At 42.3% G+C, this 20,011-nt stretch overlaps 1 protein-coding gene across 1 annotated transcript in view; it reads left to right on the top strand.

Annotated features, from left to right (window-relative positions):
• LOC115371141 (dystrophin-like) overlaps window positions 1-20,011 on the top strand; it is a 251,782-nt gene that overhangs the window by 71,864 nt on the left and 159,907 nt on the right. Inside the window, 4 exon segments of the mRNA XM_030068315.1 lie at window positions 842-912; window positions 2,859-2,977; window positions 9,714-9,910; window positions 17,464-17,598. Of these exon segments, the coding sequence (XP_029924175.1) occupies window positions 842-912; window positions 2,859-2,977; window positions 9,714-9,910; window positions 17,464-17,598 (522 nt within the window).

Genomic DNA, 20,011 nt, shown 5'->3' with positions numbered 1-20,011 from the left:
AGTAACATTATTAACATTTCTAGTTTGGTTTCTCTCGATGAAGGAAGTTGTATTTTCAAAGGAAAATAATACAAAACGTTGACACTACAACATTTTATTACAACGCTGTCAACTGTTCTGCAGCCTCGGAGCTCGTCTGCCAAGAGCCCTCACTGCACAGCATATGCCATTTTTTGGATAGCATATGGCATTTATTATAGTTGTTTTCATCCAAAGTGCCTTAAAATATCCCAAGTGCATTTCTTGTTAGTGTGCTCTTCATTGACTAATGAGAGAAAATTCATCCCGACTTATTTCTGACACGTTGCGAGTTAATCTCCTGAGGTTGCATGTGAATGTATATCCAACATCCCGTCTTAAAATGTGTACGCATCTGAATTTTAAGAGGAAACTCAGCCACCATTGAAATGACTGAACTGAAACTGAACTTGGATCAGCCCTGTTCCTAATCTCACACAGTTTGGTAATGTAAAAAAAGAAAAAAGAAATACTTGGACACCCTGAGCACTCTATGTTCACAAATGTGAATTTGAAGATTGAAATAAGTCTTGCAGGACTTTCTGAGATCCTTGTACTTCTGTCCCACTTGGAACATTACGGTATAACCGTTGCAAGCGTTTTACAGCCTTTAAATGCGGGTGAAACTCAATTTTCGCCGTTGCATACCCTTATTCCTTGTGGTAGAAGCTCAGACAGTCAATTTGAGAGTGAAAAGATGTCTCCAGTCCAATAAACGCCTTTTCAAAATCATAGCCTGCAGTGGGGCGAGGCTCTTTCAACAGAAGATGTCATTCTGCATTTACAGCTTGGACCTTTTAATATCCATTATTTCTTTCTTCAGGTCAACGTGGTTAACTTTTCCAGTAGCTGGAATGATGGATTGGCCTTCAACGCCCTCATCCACAGCCACAGGTAGGACAGCTCGACAGCCAGATGGAGGGACAGACAGAGAAAAGTGGGGTGATTCATTAAGTGAGCCAGAAAGAAAGTTACCCACCAAATGACAGAGACATGACCAAGAGAGGGAGAGCATGGGATTTATTTGACCGCCTCAATTTTGGTCACGTTCCCCCATCTTTTTTAGAGCTACAGTTGAAGGTGAAAAATGTGTTTCTCGGACAAAGTGGGAGAAACAGAGCGACAGAAAAAGAGAGAGAGAGAGACAGAATATGACATGACAACAAACATGAAACCGCGAGCCACATCTGTCGAGTGTCTCGCAAGCGGAGATGCACTGCCATAGGAAGCCGAGTGGAAGAATGACACATTTTCCGTTTAAGTGCAATGACACCCAGCATGAAGTGCTGGTGTCGCAGCCCACAGCGCTCTCAAGACTTGTGAGATGCACCTTCATGCTCTGAAACCTTAAACACCAATAAAAAAAGATATATGATATGAAGGAAATGCTGCCTCAGTGTAGGTAAAGCAGATTTAGTGGTGCTGCTCTTTATTTCATGTTTTTTTACTTTGCATTTCCTTTACATTGCATGGGTCTCTTTGTGCTCAGTGGCTGCTGTAGTCATTACCCCCTGCATAGTTTTAGAAATGCATGATTGTCTCTCTGAATACGGAGAAATAAAGCCAAAGCCGAGCCTCAAAATGAAATACATAAGCTCTTTAAACGATTGCGTCAAACAGAATTTCTCCCCAGTCCGGTTATTTTCACTTACCCCAACTTTGCCTTTCTCCCCTGTCAGCCAATGATAAGTGCAGCTGCTCTCCTCTCTGATTATTAGCATAGACTCGCCCCTGGTGCAGAAGTTGCTCAATTCTGCAGGCAGGCCTAATCTGTGTCATGTTTTACAAACCAGGTCTGCAGAAGTGATGCAATGTTTGGGTGCCAGGCCTGAAATCCTAAAAATATGAATTCTGTCAAGGCTGTTGGTTATGAACATCAGATACCAGCATCATTACAGCAATACAGAGCTGGAGATTGGCCTGGTGGTCAGCTTGCCTGTTACAGAGAGTGAGCACCGAAACCAAAATTTGCTGACACCTTGCACGGTTCTAGTACATGAATAGCAGAATTTCAAAAGGAGAAACTCACTAGCAGCTCTAAGGATAAACAGCATGTAGTAGCCACATATCATTTGTAAGCAGTGGGCAATGGGAGATGTGTACAGCTAAAAACATTGCCGAGCTGGATTCTACCCAAAACAGACCTGGCAACATCAGCTGTATTGAGTTAATTACATTCCATTTCTAGGAAAATGAATCTATAGGCCATTATAATTAAAGGTCCATTAAGCAATTTCCCTCCGGAACAGCCATTTTGACACTGCTTTTTGAAGTCTGCACTCGTATGTTGGTGGCCTTGGGTAGCGGAGCCTCTATATTACCCATATTGTTGTCGCTGAGTCACATGACCTAAAGATGGCTGCCTCCAAGACAGAGTGACTCATACTCAGTCGAATAAAACATGTTTTTCTAAGCCTACAAAACAATTAGTCATCGTCCTGTGTGAGCGCACATCATAGAAAGCATACTTTTGAGAGGATAAATCTTTATTTGTGTATTTTTTAATGGAATTTCTGGTCTAAATATTCCTGACTGGGCCTTTAAAAATAAAATGATTTTTAATTATTGAAATGTAATAAAAGAAATCTTAATTTGTGTAATGCTTGTTGCATACTATCAAGTGTTGCACGGAGCACAGGAGCTTCTGATCTACCGAGGAGACGTGGATTCCTTTGGTGTTTATATTGTCATCACTCAACAGACAAGCTGGCAAACGGACTAGTCTCATATTCCTTTAAGTTTCGGATTAAATAAACAGATTAAGTAGAGCACACAGGGGCAGGCGTGGGCAAACAGGTCCTTTAACCGGATTGCTGGTGATTCCTGTTTGGTCCCTGCAGACCTGAGCTGTTTGACTGGAGCACAGTGGAGAAGAAGACATCGGCCATCGACAGACTGGAGCACGCCTTCAGCAAGGCAGAACAACACCTGGGGATAGAGAGACTGCTGGACCCCGAGGGTAACACACACACACACACACACACACACGCACACACACACAAACACTCTCACAAACACACACACACACACACGCCGGTAATGCAGGAGATGACTATTCAGGCTGAGTTATGGCTCCCATCATATTTCACGCCACCCAATCATGCACCTTAATTGGCCAAATTGAATACGATGTGTCAGCCCCTGATTGGGTGTTGCCACGGCGATAACTGCGGTCACCTTGGTGGCGGGGCTCGAACAGTGACGCACAAACAGTCAGACAAGACAGACAGGTTGCCAAAAAAAGTCCTCGTCGAGAATACACCAGGGGCACATTGGGAGCATATTAAGAACATCTCTCTCTCACACACACACACACACACACACACACACACAATTTTTGAATTCCACGGCATCCATCACTGTCAGGGGCTTTTGCTGACCGAAGACCAGTTTACAGTCTCTTAATCAAAACTATCACGCGATGGTAAAGTGAATAAAGCTGGCCCGGGTCAGAGCTTATGTCAACGCTGTCTTTGGTGGGCACCTCTCCGTGATAAATGGCGGCGATTTTTCTCCCATATAGGCATAAATGTTGCACTTGACTTTACAGAAAAGCTGTCAGCAGTCTTGTCTCATAGACGCGGACAGATAAAAGGAGGGATAGATGGATAGCCAGAGAGCTGGGTGGCTAGAAAATACATGAATAATGAATTAGCAGAAGGATGAGTAGGGTGGATAGATGCACATAACAGATAAATACAGTCGCTGAATCAATCCATGGGCCATAAAACTGACACATCTGAGCTGCCATGCATCAAACTCGACATCACCATATCATCCTCTGGCTTTCATCAGCAGCACCGACTTCACTGAAATCTCGTCACCAGCATGATAAAAAAAAAAAAAAACCCAGCTTGTGCATGACTGGGGAAAAAAAAGTTCTTGAAGGCACTTTTTTTTTTTTTTTTGCAGGGTTTTGATATTATGTGAAATCATAAACTCAGTGGTATTCCCCCTTTAATCGTTGCTCATTCCGCGTGCTGTGTTTAGGCTTTGTGCCAGCGTGATAGGGAGTGTTGTAATCCCTCGCAGCACGCCTAAGCCTCGCAAAGACACATCACGGCATACGAATCTCCATTGATGTGGCAATAAACAATCGCTGGTGGAGAGCAAGTGGGGTAAAGTGTATCATTATTATGCTGCGTATTGGTGCTCAAAACAGCACGCACCCCCCGCTGTGACTTTTGAACATTTTCTTTTGCTTGGAAAGGATTTAGTTAGGATTTTTTTTTTTTTTTTTTTTTTTTTTTTTGAGGCTGATATCTCTCCAAAATGGAGCTCTGTAAGGATTTGGGAATTTGACAGTTTGATGTTTAGGCTACTCCTATGAAATAACACATTGACTGAGATGTTAACATCTGTTTTATTGCGTGTGGAGAACAGAGGCACCGGGACGTTGCGATACCCCCAAAAAATCTCAGATTGGCTCTCTCTGTCTCTCTTTTATCAGTCTCTAACTGTATTGGCATGGCTGTTTATAAAAAAAGGCATTACCAAAGCAGTAGACAATTTCCAAATACCTGTAAAAAACAGTTTATACATTCAAAATATATTGAAATTATTTTTTTTTATGGCTGGAAACATTTACTAACCTACTATCAGAAGGCTTACAGGTGACATAACATGTACGTCAAGTATTTGAACATTTATCTTTTATCACTGCTGCTGTTGTTATTGTTATCTTATATTCAGCTTTTGAGACTTTAGTTTTATTCAGAACTCCTTATATGTCTTTTCAAACCAAGCCACCAAAATTTTTTCAGATTTTTTTTTTTTTTTTCGTTAATTTTGGCTCTTGAGTAGAACACTGCAAACAATAGACCTGATATTTTTTTAACAGCCATTATTTTGACAAGATTGACAAGGCAAGGCAAATTCTGGAAATAACAATATGACACACTAAGGATCAACATAGTTGGATGCCTAAACAACATTTTTTTCTCACAGTTTGGGACAAATGACAGTATCCACCAAAATATTTCAGGCAAATAAACACTATTTATCCACGAAATGCAGGTACATTTTTGTTTTTTGGGGTAAATAATTTGGGGTGACCATCTTGGTGGCCAGTAAATAATTTGGAATTACAGTGTAGGGTCATGTTTACATTACAGATTTTTGTGTGTACCAGCTGAGACTGATGTGACTCTCACTGTCCACCATACTTGTTGTAACGTCAGCCAGTCAAATCTAAGCTGCTTACTACTATTACTACTACTACAACGACAAAATATGATGCTCAAAAGCCTGTAAATAATGCATGCTGCAGTTTTATGGCTGGTAATATTTCTGTCTGTTAAATATTCTCAGTTTACCTGCCGTCAGCAGATGAGCCAAAAAATTTTGGACCCAGGTTCGACTTCCTCTTCTTTACTCGTGCTTCCAGTGAGTGTTGTGCAGTTATTACTCCACATCAGCTGCCAGTCAGCCGGGCTCTTGTTCCCAGCCAGGCTCATTTGCACAGTAACTCGAGTCCACCCCGCATGCTGCTACCTGTTTCCAGCAGAACTCGGTGCTACTAGCTGCTCCTCTCGTTAAAGATTGCACCGGGAGGGACCTTGACCAAATTAAAACTAAAATGAGAAGCGACAACTGTATACAGCTGGAAGGTGAAAGCGGTGTGTGCCACTGTGTTTTGCCGTGTTACAGAATCGAAGCAAGATAGCTGAAGACACGACAGCTCACTGTGCCACAGTCACATAATCTGGGAACAAGTCTACTTCATCCGGCTATTGACTCCTGCTGATGATATCAATAAACTGGCCTTCTCCAACAACACCTAAAACCTTTTTCTGCTATTTCTCTTCCTAGTGTGGCTACATAGACTATTATTTACCCACAGATTTCTCAGTGGACCTCCATGATGATGTTAGCCATGGTTGCTGGGATTTTTTTAAGCACCTAAAGGCAGATTACATCCACATTTTTCTCAATTTAGTTTGTAAACATGCATGCGTACGATACAGCGGAACATAATCATTAATATCTATAAGAATCTTCTCTCTTTCTCTCCACTGGAATCTCTCTCTCACACACACTCACACACACACCCTCTCCTCTGCTCTGTTCATTATTTTTATATTCTATATACTGCCCTGCGGACATGTCCACTATCCTCAGTTCATTAACAGTGTTTTCCTTTCTTTCTCCCTCCTCTCTTTCTCTCTCTGAATCTCTCCCGCTAGCTGTTCTTTCTCCATTTCTATTTCTATTATCAGTCCCTTTCTTTTCATTGCACCCGTTTTCTCTTCTTTCTCTGCATTTTTTGCTCCTCTCCTTGAACCTTTGCTCACTTCTTTTACCTCGAATCAAAGTTGACAGCCTGCCGCCCACGCTGTGATGATACGTAATGTCATTTTCCCTGTTTCTTGCGACCAAACTGCTATTCCAAAGTTTTGTGCAAGCTAACTTAAAGTTGATGCAACTTTGAAAAGGCTTGCTTGAAAAAAAAAGAAAAGCAAAACAAATAAAAAAGTTTGCCGTTTCAGACAAAAATAGAATTTTTAAGTCAGAAACCAAATATCACTGTCAAAGCCCAATATTTTCTGCATAATAATTCGGGGACCTATTTTAATCCACCTTAATGACATTTCCACTGTGGATGTTTACAGAGACGGATGTAATCAGTGCGAGGCACACACACACACACACACACACACACACACACACAGCTAATAAAAAATACACGGGACACCTGCTTGCTGCAACACAAGCAGAGAAACGAAACAGCACACACACTGAGCACACCGAAAAACATGCAAACACACAGATACAGACAAAAGGCACACACACTGACATGCTTGCAGGGACACAAACACGGGCAAACGCGTTATTCACACAAACATTCACACACTCAAACATTGAAAATCATGTACACACACACACACACACACACACACACACACACACACACGTAAACATATATGTGACCCACAGCTTTCATTCTCACACACCAAGCTGCAATATGTGCACACACGGGCTTATTCATACCGGATAAGTATGCACACACACGGCAGGCATGTTCTTTCTCAGTCTTACTTACACACTGACACACACGCACACACACACACTCACACACACACACACATAGCCGAGCTGTGCTGAAATGATTAAAATGGAGATCATGGGATAGAGAGAGGGAGGAGGAACAGAAAGAGACAGAGTGGACCAGAGAAGTGAGGGATGAGCACACACTTGAACACACACACACACACACACACACACACACACACTCTTGCAGATGGTGTGGCATTATTTATGGAGCTGTTTGTCTTCTTCAGACAAACAATAACACCCCAGTATTTTCTCCAGTCTGTGATCCCGACTCTCTAAATATCACTCTCTCTCCCTCTCCCTCAGTGTCTTTCTCCCATTCACAAACACACACACACACACACACACACACACACACACACAACCACAAACACACACACACTCAAACACATATGCACCCGCTGGCATAGACTCGTACTTGCACATATAGGCTCAAGCACTTCCCTGCATGCACTCGTTTCGTTTCGTCTCTTTTTGTCTGCCACTCTGTTTCTCTTCCTCCGTCTCCATTGTAATCTCTCCCTCGCTCCCGTCTTCCTGCTATCTGCTGTTGATTACTTTCGGCGGCGTCTGAGCTGCTATCCATTACCTCACATCGCGCCGTTAACATATCCACAACCCTCAGTTCATTAGCTCTCCATTTCTCTCTCTTTCCCTCTATGTCTCTCTTTACATTCCCTGCTCTCTCGCTCTCTCTCTCTCCTCTGCCTCAGCCGCTCTCTCAGTCTCTTATGGTGTTCATTTATCTGCTGTGCCTCGGACCCGGTGCGATCCGTCTCTATTAGTCTTGCTTTGGGCTGACTGGCTGGGCCACGGGCTCCGGCCACCCTCCTTGAAATCACTCTGCTGGCACATCTCACTCCACCTGCTCCGAAACTTTGCTCAAACTCGATTGAGCCGCGGGACCCGGGGGCCACAGAGGCGGCCTGAAAGACAGTGATGCGATGTGATGGGAAATAAAGTGCGGGGCGAACTGTGGCCTTCACAAAGACTTGAGCCCCATTTTCCAGTTGAAAGACAGGCTGCCGGCTCCCTGTGTCACCCCGCTGCTTCTCAGGTGTCATAAAAACACCTGCTGTCAGCTCGGCTGTCAGCTGCTGCCAACACTTTGGTTTTATATAGTAACACCATGAAAGCATTACCAGCGTTAATTTATTCTGCGAAAATTAGAACAAAATATTCATTAAACACCCCTTTTTTATTATTTCAAGCGAATGATAACGACAAAGACTGACTGATGATGCCCAAAACACCTTGAACGACTGATAGCTCAAATTAAATTCCTCCTGGTGAAGATTGACAACACCATAATGAAACTTAAACATCACGCTGAATCCAGTTTGTCCTCTCCGGTGTCTTGTTGTATGCACGATGAATAAAAAGTTTACATTGCACAAATTGCGACCGTGTCATTGGCCGGATTTATTTGCTCAGTGATTGTCTTTTGCTGCAACGGAGGAACTTTTCCTTAACTTCCCGCCGCACGCAGAGGCTCGCCGATTTGTCGTCTCTGACTGTTAAAGGGTTGTTTGGAAAGCAATACAAGCCAAGCAGTCATGTCTCAGGCCTGCAAATACAAGGAGGGAATTATGACTAAATTAAACTGACACCAGTTTAATACAATCAGAGACTGAGTCAACCTAACAGTGACTAAATCAAAGGGAAATTAATAAAATGAGCATACTGACACAAGGGATTAGACCAAATCTGAAAATGTGTGTCAAAATTAACCTAGCAGCAGCAGATCTTTTACACTTTGCCATGGATTCTAAAAAGTTAGTGAAATAATATTCATGATAAGGCAAATTGCTTACTATGAATGAGAACACAGTCTTTTCTCTTCGTTGTAATACAGATTGATCTATTCCCAATATTAACAGTACAATCCTTTCTATTTAGGTATATATCCCACTTTAGAACAAAAAAAAAGTAAAGAAAAAAAGTTAATGTAATGAATAAAATAATATCTAATATCACTATAATAATAATAAAGAGCAGTGTAATGATAAGTAAAAACACTAAGGATTATTATTATTGATAACAACAAGAAGAGCAACAATAATAATACATGTGCACATTTGTACATACACATTGTGGTGTTTTAGCTATGTATAAACTGTGTATATATACTGATGCATATCTATCTCTCTCTATGGACACACACACACACACACACACACACACACACACACACACATACACACACACATATCTAGTAGCCTAGTTCTGCTATAATGCAAGACTTCCGTGATGATGTTATATAAAACCCAAGTGCTGACAGAGTGGGATGCTGTTGTGAGCACATTTTCACTGAAACCGACCTTTTTCCCAGCAGCCATTTTGACATGAAGCAGCAGGTAAACACAGGTGCTGCTAATGATATTAATTAAGGTTCTGGTCCATTTAAGTGCAGCAGAGTCTTTGCAGTGAGGCAGCGTGAACAACAGCAGGACCCCGGCTCTGAATGGAGCAGAACCTTAATTAATGTCATTAGCAACACCGGTGTTTACCTGCGATTTCGTGTCAAAATGGCCGCAGCGGAAGCAAAGGAAAAGGTCTAAACAACTTTCCCAGGCGTGCCGGACACGAGCGTCACTCACCTGCACTTCCCTGATTTTCTTCCTCCTCTCTCTGCCCCTCAGATGTGGCCGTACCTCACCCAGACAAGAAGAGCATCATCATGTACGTGACGTCACTCTTCCAGGTGCTTCCCCAAAGTGTTTCCATGGAAGCCATCCAGGAAGTGGAGACGTTGCCGCGGGCGACCGCCGGCAACATCTCCCGGGTGACGACGGAGGAGCACTACCAGATCCAGACCCAGCAACGCTATTCCCAGCAGGTTGGACACATGCATTATCACACACACACACACACACACACACACACACACACACAGCCCTCCTTTATCATCACTATCTGTTCACAACATTACTGTTACTATGGCTGCCATGAGGTGTCGTCATGGTAACATGGCGTCCTGTGGCCATAGTAACCCACCATCGCTGTTTCTGTGGTGATACAAGACCTTGCTCTGCCCTGACTGTTAGTCACCATGGCGACCGCTGGCATCATTGCCATGGTGACGGTGGCGTCTTTGCTATAGCTGAGCTGTTGTTCTCGTCCGTGTCTTTTGCCTTAATTGGTTAGTGTTGTGATGGCAGTCGTGTTTTAGCTCCCATGAGCCTTTGGTCTGCATGCGTTGTGTGTGTGTGCACAGCTGTGTGTGTGTGTGTGTGTTCACTCATGGGGCGAGGAGCTACCTGTTCACATCAGGTGTCATGCAGCAGGTCAGCTGTTTTTAGGCAGTAGTCAAGTCGGCTGCTCTGCAAGTGTGTGAGTCGTGCGTGGTGTACGGCAAAATCTCCCCAGCAGATTTCACACTGCAGTTTATCAGCTCCAGAGCAGGGCTGGCTATCTAACCCAGTTACAAAGGGAGTTTGCGGTACTTCTAAATACCCCCACCACCACTCTGTCATCCTGTCACCTCATCAAGATTACTAAGTGAGCCTCTGAAATTCCCAGCAGGACGCTCTCTCTGTCGTCGTGTCAGAGTGCAACTGACAGGGATGGAAAAAATGGAGGAGACCATCCCCGCTGTCTGGCTTCTTTCAAGCTCTGTGAATCCAGTGCAGGATGGAGGCAACTGTAAGAAAAGCTCTCGCAGGCAATCAGAGCAATTATGCTGCGATTCAGATATCCTTTAGAACAAATTTGGTAATGAAGGGGTTTCTCTCTCCACAGTAACACGGTGCTTTACTGTAGGTCTCTCTTCAGGCAACTAAAACACACCAGGGCGACATTTGAAATTCACTCTCTATCCCACCCCCTTTCTGCAAAATAAAATTGAAATGCTAGCTGGCATGCACTCTCCAACAAGCGTGATCAAGAGAGATTAAGAGAAATGCAGTTTGGAATCTTCTCATTTAATGAGAAATTGGATAATGGAAAGTTTGATAGCAAATTTACTCGCACTGCAAAGTGGAAGACCGTTTTCTGGATGAATTAGCAGTGATGTCGTTATCAAAATCATTTTAATCACAAGGGATGATTAAGAGGAGAGACCATAGCAGATTTACAGGCGGCATGTCAAGCCGACACAGTGTGTGATGTGACTGCTGGGTCACAGGACAGCGGATTTTCAAAGAAATCTGACATTCAGCTTTACCGCCCCTCAAAAATGTGCTGCAGACAGAAGAACACCTCCTCAGGTCAGAGCATTGTTTGTCTGTAATCCATTTTTGCGGCGCATTATGGATGAGTGCAAAAAATCTGCTATTTTATCTTCGCCTCGCAGCACCAGGGAAAATGTGTTTTTTTTTTTTTTTTTTTGTACAAGACAGGTCATAATGTAAGCCGTGTGAAACCTCTGCTATGTCAAATAGCAGCATCACTGGAAAAATGCACTTTAACAGATAATTCAGTTTAGTATTGAGCTGAAAGATGAAAGATCATATTTTTTTTGAAAGATACATGACATGAAATATATAATTATAAAGTAAATTTTTACATTTTTTTTCTCAAACCAAATGAAAAAAGCTTGATTTAAAGTCTTCTTAAAGTGCTCTTCTGATTATGTCAAGATAGTGACTCTGAGAAAAAGCGAATTTTTGGCGATTTAATAAAAAAAAACCCAAAACAAAGGCCAATTTACTTGTTAAGTAACTGCTTTTTTGTTAGTCGTCGTTCTTAGTCTTTCACCTCTAAAGTGATTCAGGCGAGAATCACACGGGGACCCATTTGCAGAAATAACACAGTAACAGGGTTACATTGAGTTTTAATTGCTTTGCTCTTTAGGAGGCTCTCCTTACATTCGTTGGCAGAAAGCATGACAGCCTATATGGGGCTCCTCGTTAACTGCTGGCCAATCATAGCATTCATTAAAGCTTGGTTGTAGGTGACATCACTTAGCACCAGGAAATAGATTTAAGGCCTAAATGTCTTGACAGCGGGAGTTTTTCCAAATGGCATCAGCCAAATTTGCACGGTGCTGACAGTCGTAATAAGTCGGGTAACTTCACATGATACCATGAAACTGAGAAATGCAGTTCTCATCGCGGTGGGCCTTTAAAAAGCTTTGCACACACAACAGTTTCTTTTCTCAAACTATTCAGTTCAGTGAACACAACCACCATCCATCCATTTATTTATTTTCAAGCCGGTTATCTCGGTCAGTATTTCAGGCAACTGGGTAAACAGAGCAGCTCTTTTCCTCAAAAATATCCTCTATCCTTTTCGAGGCTCCTAGGCATGCTGGGAAATGTAGTCCCCTCAGGTTCTCCTGTGTCTGACCGCATCCTCTCCTCATCCGGCTGCTGATAAACTGAGACAGGACCTTTGAATCCGAACGCTGCAGGAAAACAACTAAATATCAAATCGCAAATTCAATATCGCGGCGGATGATATAGTTTCAGATTGACCTTAAGAGGCGAGTTGAGCTGAGGTCAGTGTCATCCTATCGTCCTGAACCAGGGCAGGATGGAGAGAACCTGCTGGAGTAATGACTGGTAATATTATTATCCCAGTCAGTTTAATGCCCAGTTCTCTGTCTCTGTCTGGGAGCAGAGAGAAACTGCTGGCCTTTACCGCTGGGCATCAAACAGAGAGGACGAGCGGGAGAGGAAGGGACACAAAGAAATGGACGGAGGGTGAAGAGGACGCGTGAAAGAAAGCATTACAAAAGAAAAAAATGAAGGAGGGAGATTGAGAGATGAGGTGTTGTAGACAGAGAAACGGAAGCATTGAAGAATAGCGAGAACAAGAGGGGGGAAGTGGGTCTGAGGAGGTGGAACGATGTATAAAGACGTACCGAAACATGATATGCAGAGGGGGAAATGGAGAAGGGAGATCAAGCAAGCAAATAGTGCGAGCGAGGAGCCAGTCAGATGGCAAGGAAACGGGAGACAGGGGGGAAAAAATGTGAGTTACTGACAGAGGCTATTATCTGCCTCCTCCCTCATCTGTCATCATCAAAGCAGCGGTGTCACTATCTCCTTACTTCAACACCACGCTGTCAGCACCTGGGACACACACAGAGGCACTTTGACTTCTGATATCCTTTAATGAAACATCTCCCAACAAAGCGTGCAACTAAAGCGTTGGGTTGAAGACCACGGCGCGAAAGTGTGGCAAAATCAATTAGGTGTTCTCCTCTGTGCTGTCGTGGCGCGGCGGAAAAAACCCCACCCATCCGGCTCGCCAAGCCGCCGGAAACAAACGCTCTGAATTATTCGCAAATAGCCGTTTGATCCCCGGCTCGGGCCGCCTCTGGCTGTCTGCTCTTTACGGGAGGAAAAGGCTAATCTGCCATGAGAGGGAGAGAGAGAAAAGGAAGAGGAAAACAAAGATAGAAGGCAGACAGAGAAACAGAGGGGGTGACAGATAAAGAAAAGGAGAAGAGAGAGGTTTGAGACAGAGGGAGAGGGCGAGACGGTAGATTGATGGCTGAGAGAGAGAGAGAGAGAGTGAGAGAGAGACAGAGAAGCGAGACAGTGAGAGATTAAAATTTTATGATGTCTGCGGTGTAAAGGTTGACTTGGTTTTGGCGATGCAGCAACTCGGCCGGCTGTCAAAGGAAAAGGCAGCCCGGGAGCGTCGGGCCAGGAGAGGCAGTCGTCAATTAAAAGTCACTCTTGGCCTTCAAAATAAGAGCGCCGCCGCTTGAAAATCTGACACCTGTTCTTAGAAAGCGACAGCTGCATGACTGAAAAACCTACCTGAATATCTTCTTTAAGGAGTTAATCTCATGTCACGCATTTTGCTAACAAAACAGTTGCTTTGAACCAAATTGAATATGGAATTACTGTTTTCATTAATAATAAATCAGTCAGATAACCAAATTACCAACTGGCAGACTGCAGGAGTTTTCAAAGGCTTTAATTAAGCTGCAGATTCCATTTGAAAGTGATTTTGTCCTTTGGACCCTGATATGAAAAGATTTTGTATAAAGTATTAAATTTATTACGTTTAGATAATATATGTGAACACTGACAAATAGATTCAAAGTGGTGAGATTATAACACAGTGTTAAAGTAATCACTCATATTTAACAGCATGTAGTGAATTTAATTATAGTGAAATCAAACTGTTCCTCATTTTGTTGAGGACCTCCTGGAAGCCCTTAAAGGACCCCTGGTGGTCCCCGGACCCCCCTGAAAACCACTTTCCTGGACTACATGTCTTGATTTGTTTATTTTCGACAAGTCCTGGAAATCAGGGCTTATTTCGGACTCAGTGTTGAGATTAGGTGACTCACATTTCTATTGTTGCCAAGTTATCCAGTGACTAATCAGCTGGCCTGTAATCGTCCCTGTTCCTAAAATAGAGCCGAGCAGAGCTGACCATGGAGACGAAGAGACAGGACAGACAGGCACAAACACTCCAGAAGGGATAAAAACACACTTACGGACCCCCCGTCCAAACCACGTCATCTCAGATTGACCCGAACCGCACATAAACAGCTCCAGTAAAAACTGTGCCGGCCACACACTTAATGACTTGCTAATGGACGTGCTCCAATTACGCATCTTTTCAAATTTTCATAACGCAAGTAAAAACGCTCGGAGGAAATGTGCGGGTCATCGCTGGAAAAGATAAATCACTGAAACGTGTTGGTGTCAGAGTGACTAAGGCTGCAGAACGCCCACAGTTTTTATGGACATTATTTTCCAGGAGGTAGCAAATAAGCTCCAAACATCTGTCTTGTGTTTTTATAAATCTGCATTGTTAGTTTGAACATCTGGGCTGGGAAAATGAAAAATGATCGCATGGTTCTGATGTGCATTGAGTATGATATTTACCCTTTTACTGCACCTCCACAGAAGAGGAGCTGCTCATCGGCCAGTAGTAGAAGACCAGGTTACACTTAATAATAACAGTCGAGAAAAAAAAAAAAAAAAAAGAATTAATCATTGTTTGAATAAATTATTTAGTGGTTAAGCTACAAATGAAGATGATGTGTAAATATTTAATTCCTTTTATTTATTAATGACAATCGACACCCTACAGTTGACATTACTTAACCATTAATTGTATTTGTAAGTCATTACTCATTTACATGTGAAGTCATTTCTATTAATTAATTGAATTAATCATTGCTGATTGGTACAATTTTTGCTAATCCTTTGTCATTATCCAGACTAAAAAAACATGTAAATACTCCAATAGGTGCTTTAAATACCTTGTGTCATGTAAAAACTAAGAAATGATGTGTATAAATATAAATAAGCCTTGTGTCTCCTCTGTATTTATTTTAGTCTTTCAACTGATGGTGGTGATTACATATGTTTATTAGAATCAGAGAAGCTGCTCAGTGTGACCTTGACCCACTTGATCAGCAGTGGAAGACTGAGAAACCACTGAACTCATCAATGTTTTAATACGTTATTAAATGATTAAATAGCAAATAATTGAGAAGTTGTTCTTTTGTAATTACTTTTACTCGTTAACGATGAACTACAGTGGGTTAATTGATGGGTCACTCTCCATGTTCAGTAATTGTCAATTCTTCAATACATACTTTAAATACTTTGTACATGTGTAAATGAGTGTCCAAAACTGTTTGAGCGATAGCTACAAGTGTGCACTTATTACAACATTTATCATAAAGTGTTGTTTACAACGCTCAGTAAGCGGTTAGTAATCAGCTTGTAAAACACAAATGTCTGAATCCCTGTTAAAAGTTTCAGCTGATTTCCAATTCAATTAGAATTAATGATAAAATAATGTCACACCATGCCATTTAGTTGTAATTAGTAGAAAATGGAAGGATATCTCACTAATTATCAAATAGTTGTTTGTCAGAATTGAATGACGCTTAATAAATAGTAAGTAATGATGAATGCGGCGTTGATTAGTGATGGGTAATTGTTTCAGGGGGGCTGTCATGCTCCCAGCTGGTGGCTCATGTGTGGAGGAGGGCGTTGGTGCTCAGTCAGGCGTCCCAGGGTGGAGAGACGGGTGGGGGGGGGGTGGGGGGTGGGGTGTGGGGGGGGGCTGGTGGCGGCGTGGGGCAGTTAGCCGGCGCCTGTGAGTGTGTGTGGCTGGGCGTCGTGGATCTGTCGTGACAACTTGACAGGGAGCTGCTGAACAGGAAACTGAGATGGAGCCGCTCACAACAGCGTCGACTTCCCCTCTGTGCTTCTGTCTGGTTTCTGTTCTGTTTATGTTCTCCGCATTATGGACCTGCTCTCTCTGCCTCTCTCTCTCTCTCTCTCTCACACACACACACACACACACACACACACACTTAAAAGTTGGTCCTCACAAGTATAGCTAAACAGCACACGCTCTCACACACACTTTCCTCTCTTCATCTTTCCCTGCCTGTCTCTCTCTCTCTCTCTCTCTCCATGTCTCCAGTATCTATAGCTCAGTTTCCATCCAACTATTTTTACGAGGATTATGATGTGTAAAATTAGAAAAGCAGCATGGCAGCGGGAAATTATGATAGACTCCACTTTCGCAGAACCGTATTTACACTCGCTCGCAGTCAAAAGTTTTGTCGATAAACCAATGGTGAAAAAATACAACCCAAAAAAAAATATATATATATATATATTGTGAAACCAAACCAAGCATTCATTATGTATTCAAAGAAAAAAAAATGTATATACATGAAATGAATGCCTGGTTCAGTCTCACAATATTTTTTTGAATACATAATGAATTTTTGTGGTTTTCAATCTTCAGAAATAGTCAGGAAATAGTATCTATGCACCACAACCTCCTGGAAGTGCCGTAATCCCGGAACCTGTCATTTCCTGTATGGCCATTAGTTGGTGCATTACCATATTGGCAGGTGCATTTCTTAGTGTATGCCCTCAGACAGCATGAAATATGGCCAGCATTAGCTTAAATGACAAAAACAATAATGAGCTGCCCAATATTAATTCTTGAGGGACTCGTCCATTTTTTCCTCTGTTTTTTTTTTTTTTTTTTTTTTTTTTCTAATCTGTATTTTATGATTTGTGACATTTCATGAGCTCACTTAAAATTCGCTTGACATTTGGATGGAAACACAGCTTATGTGTGATTATTCATGTTTATTTTTTTTCTGTTGTCCTCTGCTCCTCTCTCTGTCTCTCTCTCTCTCTCTCTCTGTATTTCGCATCTTCCCTCTGCTCCTCTCACCTTGATCTCTCATCATCTCGCCATGCTCCTCTCTGTCCGTCTCCATTTCCTCTGCTTTTATACTCCTCTCTCTCATTTTCTGCCTCCTCATCCTCTGTATTATCTGGCTCCGTCTCTATCTTTGGTTGTCCATTCTTTCACATTCTTTCTCTATCTCCCTCTCTGTTTCCTTTCCTCTCTCTTACAACTTTTTCCGTCCTCTCATTCCCCTCTCTCTGTCTGTCTCTCTCTCTCTCTCTCTCTCCCTCTGTCTCTCTCTCTCAGATCACAGTGAGCGTGGCTCAGGGCCGAGTGCAGAGTCCCTCGCCCTCCCCTCAGCCCCGCTATAAAAGCTATGCCTACACCCAGGCTGCATATGTCAAGTCGCCCGAGCAAAAGAGGAGGCGTTTTACTGATCAGGTCCGTGTCTCGCAAAGCTAACGCCAAGCAATGCTAATGTCCATCCATCTGTCTGTCTGCCTGCCTGCATGCCTGTCTGTCTGTCTGTCTGTCTGTCTGCACTGCAAAAAATGTCCATCTTAGCAAGTCATTTAAGACTATTGAGTCTTAAAAACATATATTACTTACCGTCACCATGACATGATCCCCATCTCTCTAACTGATATCCAGTTGGTTTACAGTTTTAAATATTCCCTCTCTGTGTTATGTCCCACCGCAACTGTGTCGCACACCAGGACATCAAAGACAAAATTATATTTCACGGGATCCAGTCCAAACACGGGGTGACATAATGGCACCCTGTGTTGGATATTAGCATTTTGTTTCTTCCAAATGACTGAAACAGATGAAGCTGCACTGGACACGGGGGGAACTATCACACCTGACTGACAGCTTGAGATAGACTTCAGATTTTCACGCTGAATATTCAATTGAATTAACCATTAAGGTGGACATTTTTACTGTGCCTGTCCCAAATGTGTTTTTCATTTAATTCATGAATTGAAATATATTGTCACTGGGAGTTGATGATTGGATACATGTATTTAACAATTCATGAATCAAAAGTGATGCCAAAAGTGATGGGTTATTTATTTATTTATTTATTTCTTGGGCTGGGCATTTTTTGGTAAGTGCAGATGGTCAATATTCCCAGTCAGAAACTAACGAGGTCCATGAGGTCCAACATCTGCTCAAGTGTTTCCTGATACCAAGGTATACGTAAGAGGATTGGGGCCACATAAAAATGAAAAAGATATTAGTTGTGAGAATAATCGCATAACTCTGAGGGAAAAAGGTCAAAAGTGTGAGAATTAAGCCTGAATTTTGAGGGAGGAAAATGAGATTTCTGATCTCAGTCTCATAATGCTGAATCCTGAGGTTATAGAACCTTAAGGAATTATAGCTTTATTCTCCAAATTATGAAATTTAAGTCATAACTCGTACGAAGAAAAAGTCAGAATTCCGACTTTAATCTCAATCTGAAAAGTATGACGGAATTCTGACTTCATTCGAAATTCATGACTTTTTTCCAGAATTGTGAGATTAATCTCCAAATTCAAGTTTTCATTTTCATGTGGTCCCAATCCTCCCCTGTAAAAAAAAAAAAAAAAAAAAAAAAAAATTACAAAATTACTATGTAAAGAAAAGCTGATGGGGCTCCTTTACAAATACACAGACACACACACACACACACAAACTCAGTCCATCATATATTGTTTTGTTTGCTTTGCTAGTCTAGTCTGTCTCCATCACAGTGGTTTCTATAGCACGCTGAACAAAAACACAGTGACAGGTTTTTTTTTTATTGCTCACCTTTTTTTATCAGTGGCCTTTTTGCATCCCTCTTCTCTGTTCTAAAGCCTGACATTTCAAAATGCTCATCCCACTGATGAGCAAATATTCGGTTTCCAAGCTGGCACCCTGCACTCTGTCGCTAGATGCGGCCTTTAATTTCTTCCGACTCGGGGTGGAAGGCATTCAGACACTGTGTCAAATATTTTATGTAGCGACAGGATGCTTGACTTAACTTGGCTGGCACTTAAAAGGCATCACAAGAGGAAAAGATAATTTGTCAGATAAGCTTTGTTCAAGCGCTCCCACTGTTCTTTGAAATGCAGGATGTAAAGTGTGTCGTAGCAGCTGCGCGCACAAAAAAAAAAAAAAAATCCCTTTCTCATCTTAATAAAGTTTTCCTCGAGAACACATTGATGCCTGTGTAGTTTTGACATTTCACATGATCTGCGATTCGATTTTCTCAAAGGATCATGAAGCGCTTTCTATATGTGAAGAATGTCAGGCTGTCAGCCGCAGTGCACAAAGGCCAACATTTTCTGTATGTATATAAATTATGTTTTTACAGGCAACAAACAATATTCAGGCACTGTCTCAGCTGAGTGTAATTTTTTAGGTTGACAAAGCTGCTCCATTTCCCACAGTTCATCTTCACAGTGGCAAAAAAAAAAAAAAACATGCCCATCTGCAGCTTACAGATTCACACACAAGCCACTTCTTTTTTGATTGTTGGGGAAGCAAAGCTGCAGGATCTAGTTTATATTTCCAATCCTCTGTCATGCTGTAAGCTATAAATTTGCAATATAAACAGGCATGAAGAGGGAATAAAAGCGAGGCCAGACAGTTAGCTGCACCTTGGAAGGGCCTTGTGGATCCTTTCAGCACCTTATTACAAGAGCGAGCAGGGTGAAAGAAAGAGTGTGAAGCAGAGATTTAAAAAAAAAAAAGAGAGAGAGAAGTTGTTAGCGTCCAGATCAGTGGCGGTCACAGACACTGAAAGAGAGAGACGGAGGGAGAGAGAGAGGGAGAAAGAGGGAGAGAGAGGACAAGTTGTTAAGGTTGGACTAAGGCCAGAGCTGCT

The sequence above is a fragment of the Myripristis murdjan genome, chromosome 2 (genome assembly GCF_902150065.1).
Source record: "Myripristis murdjan chromosome 2, fMyrMur1.1, whole genome shotgun sequence".
NCBI lineage: Eukaryota > Metazoa > Chordata > Actinopteri > Holocentriformes > Holocentridae > Myripristis > Myripristis murdjan.
Note: the sequence above shows the minus strand (reverse complement) of the source record. Positions and strands in the feature narration are given on the sequence as shown.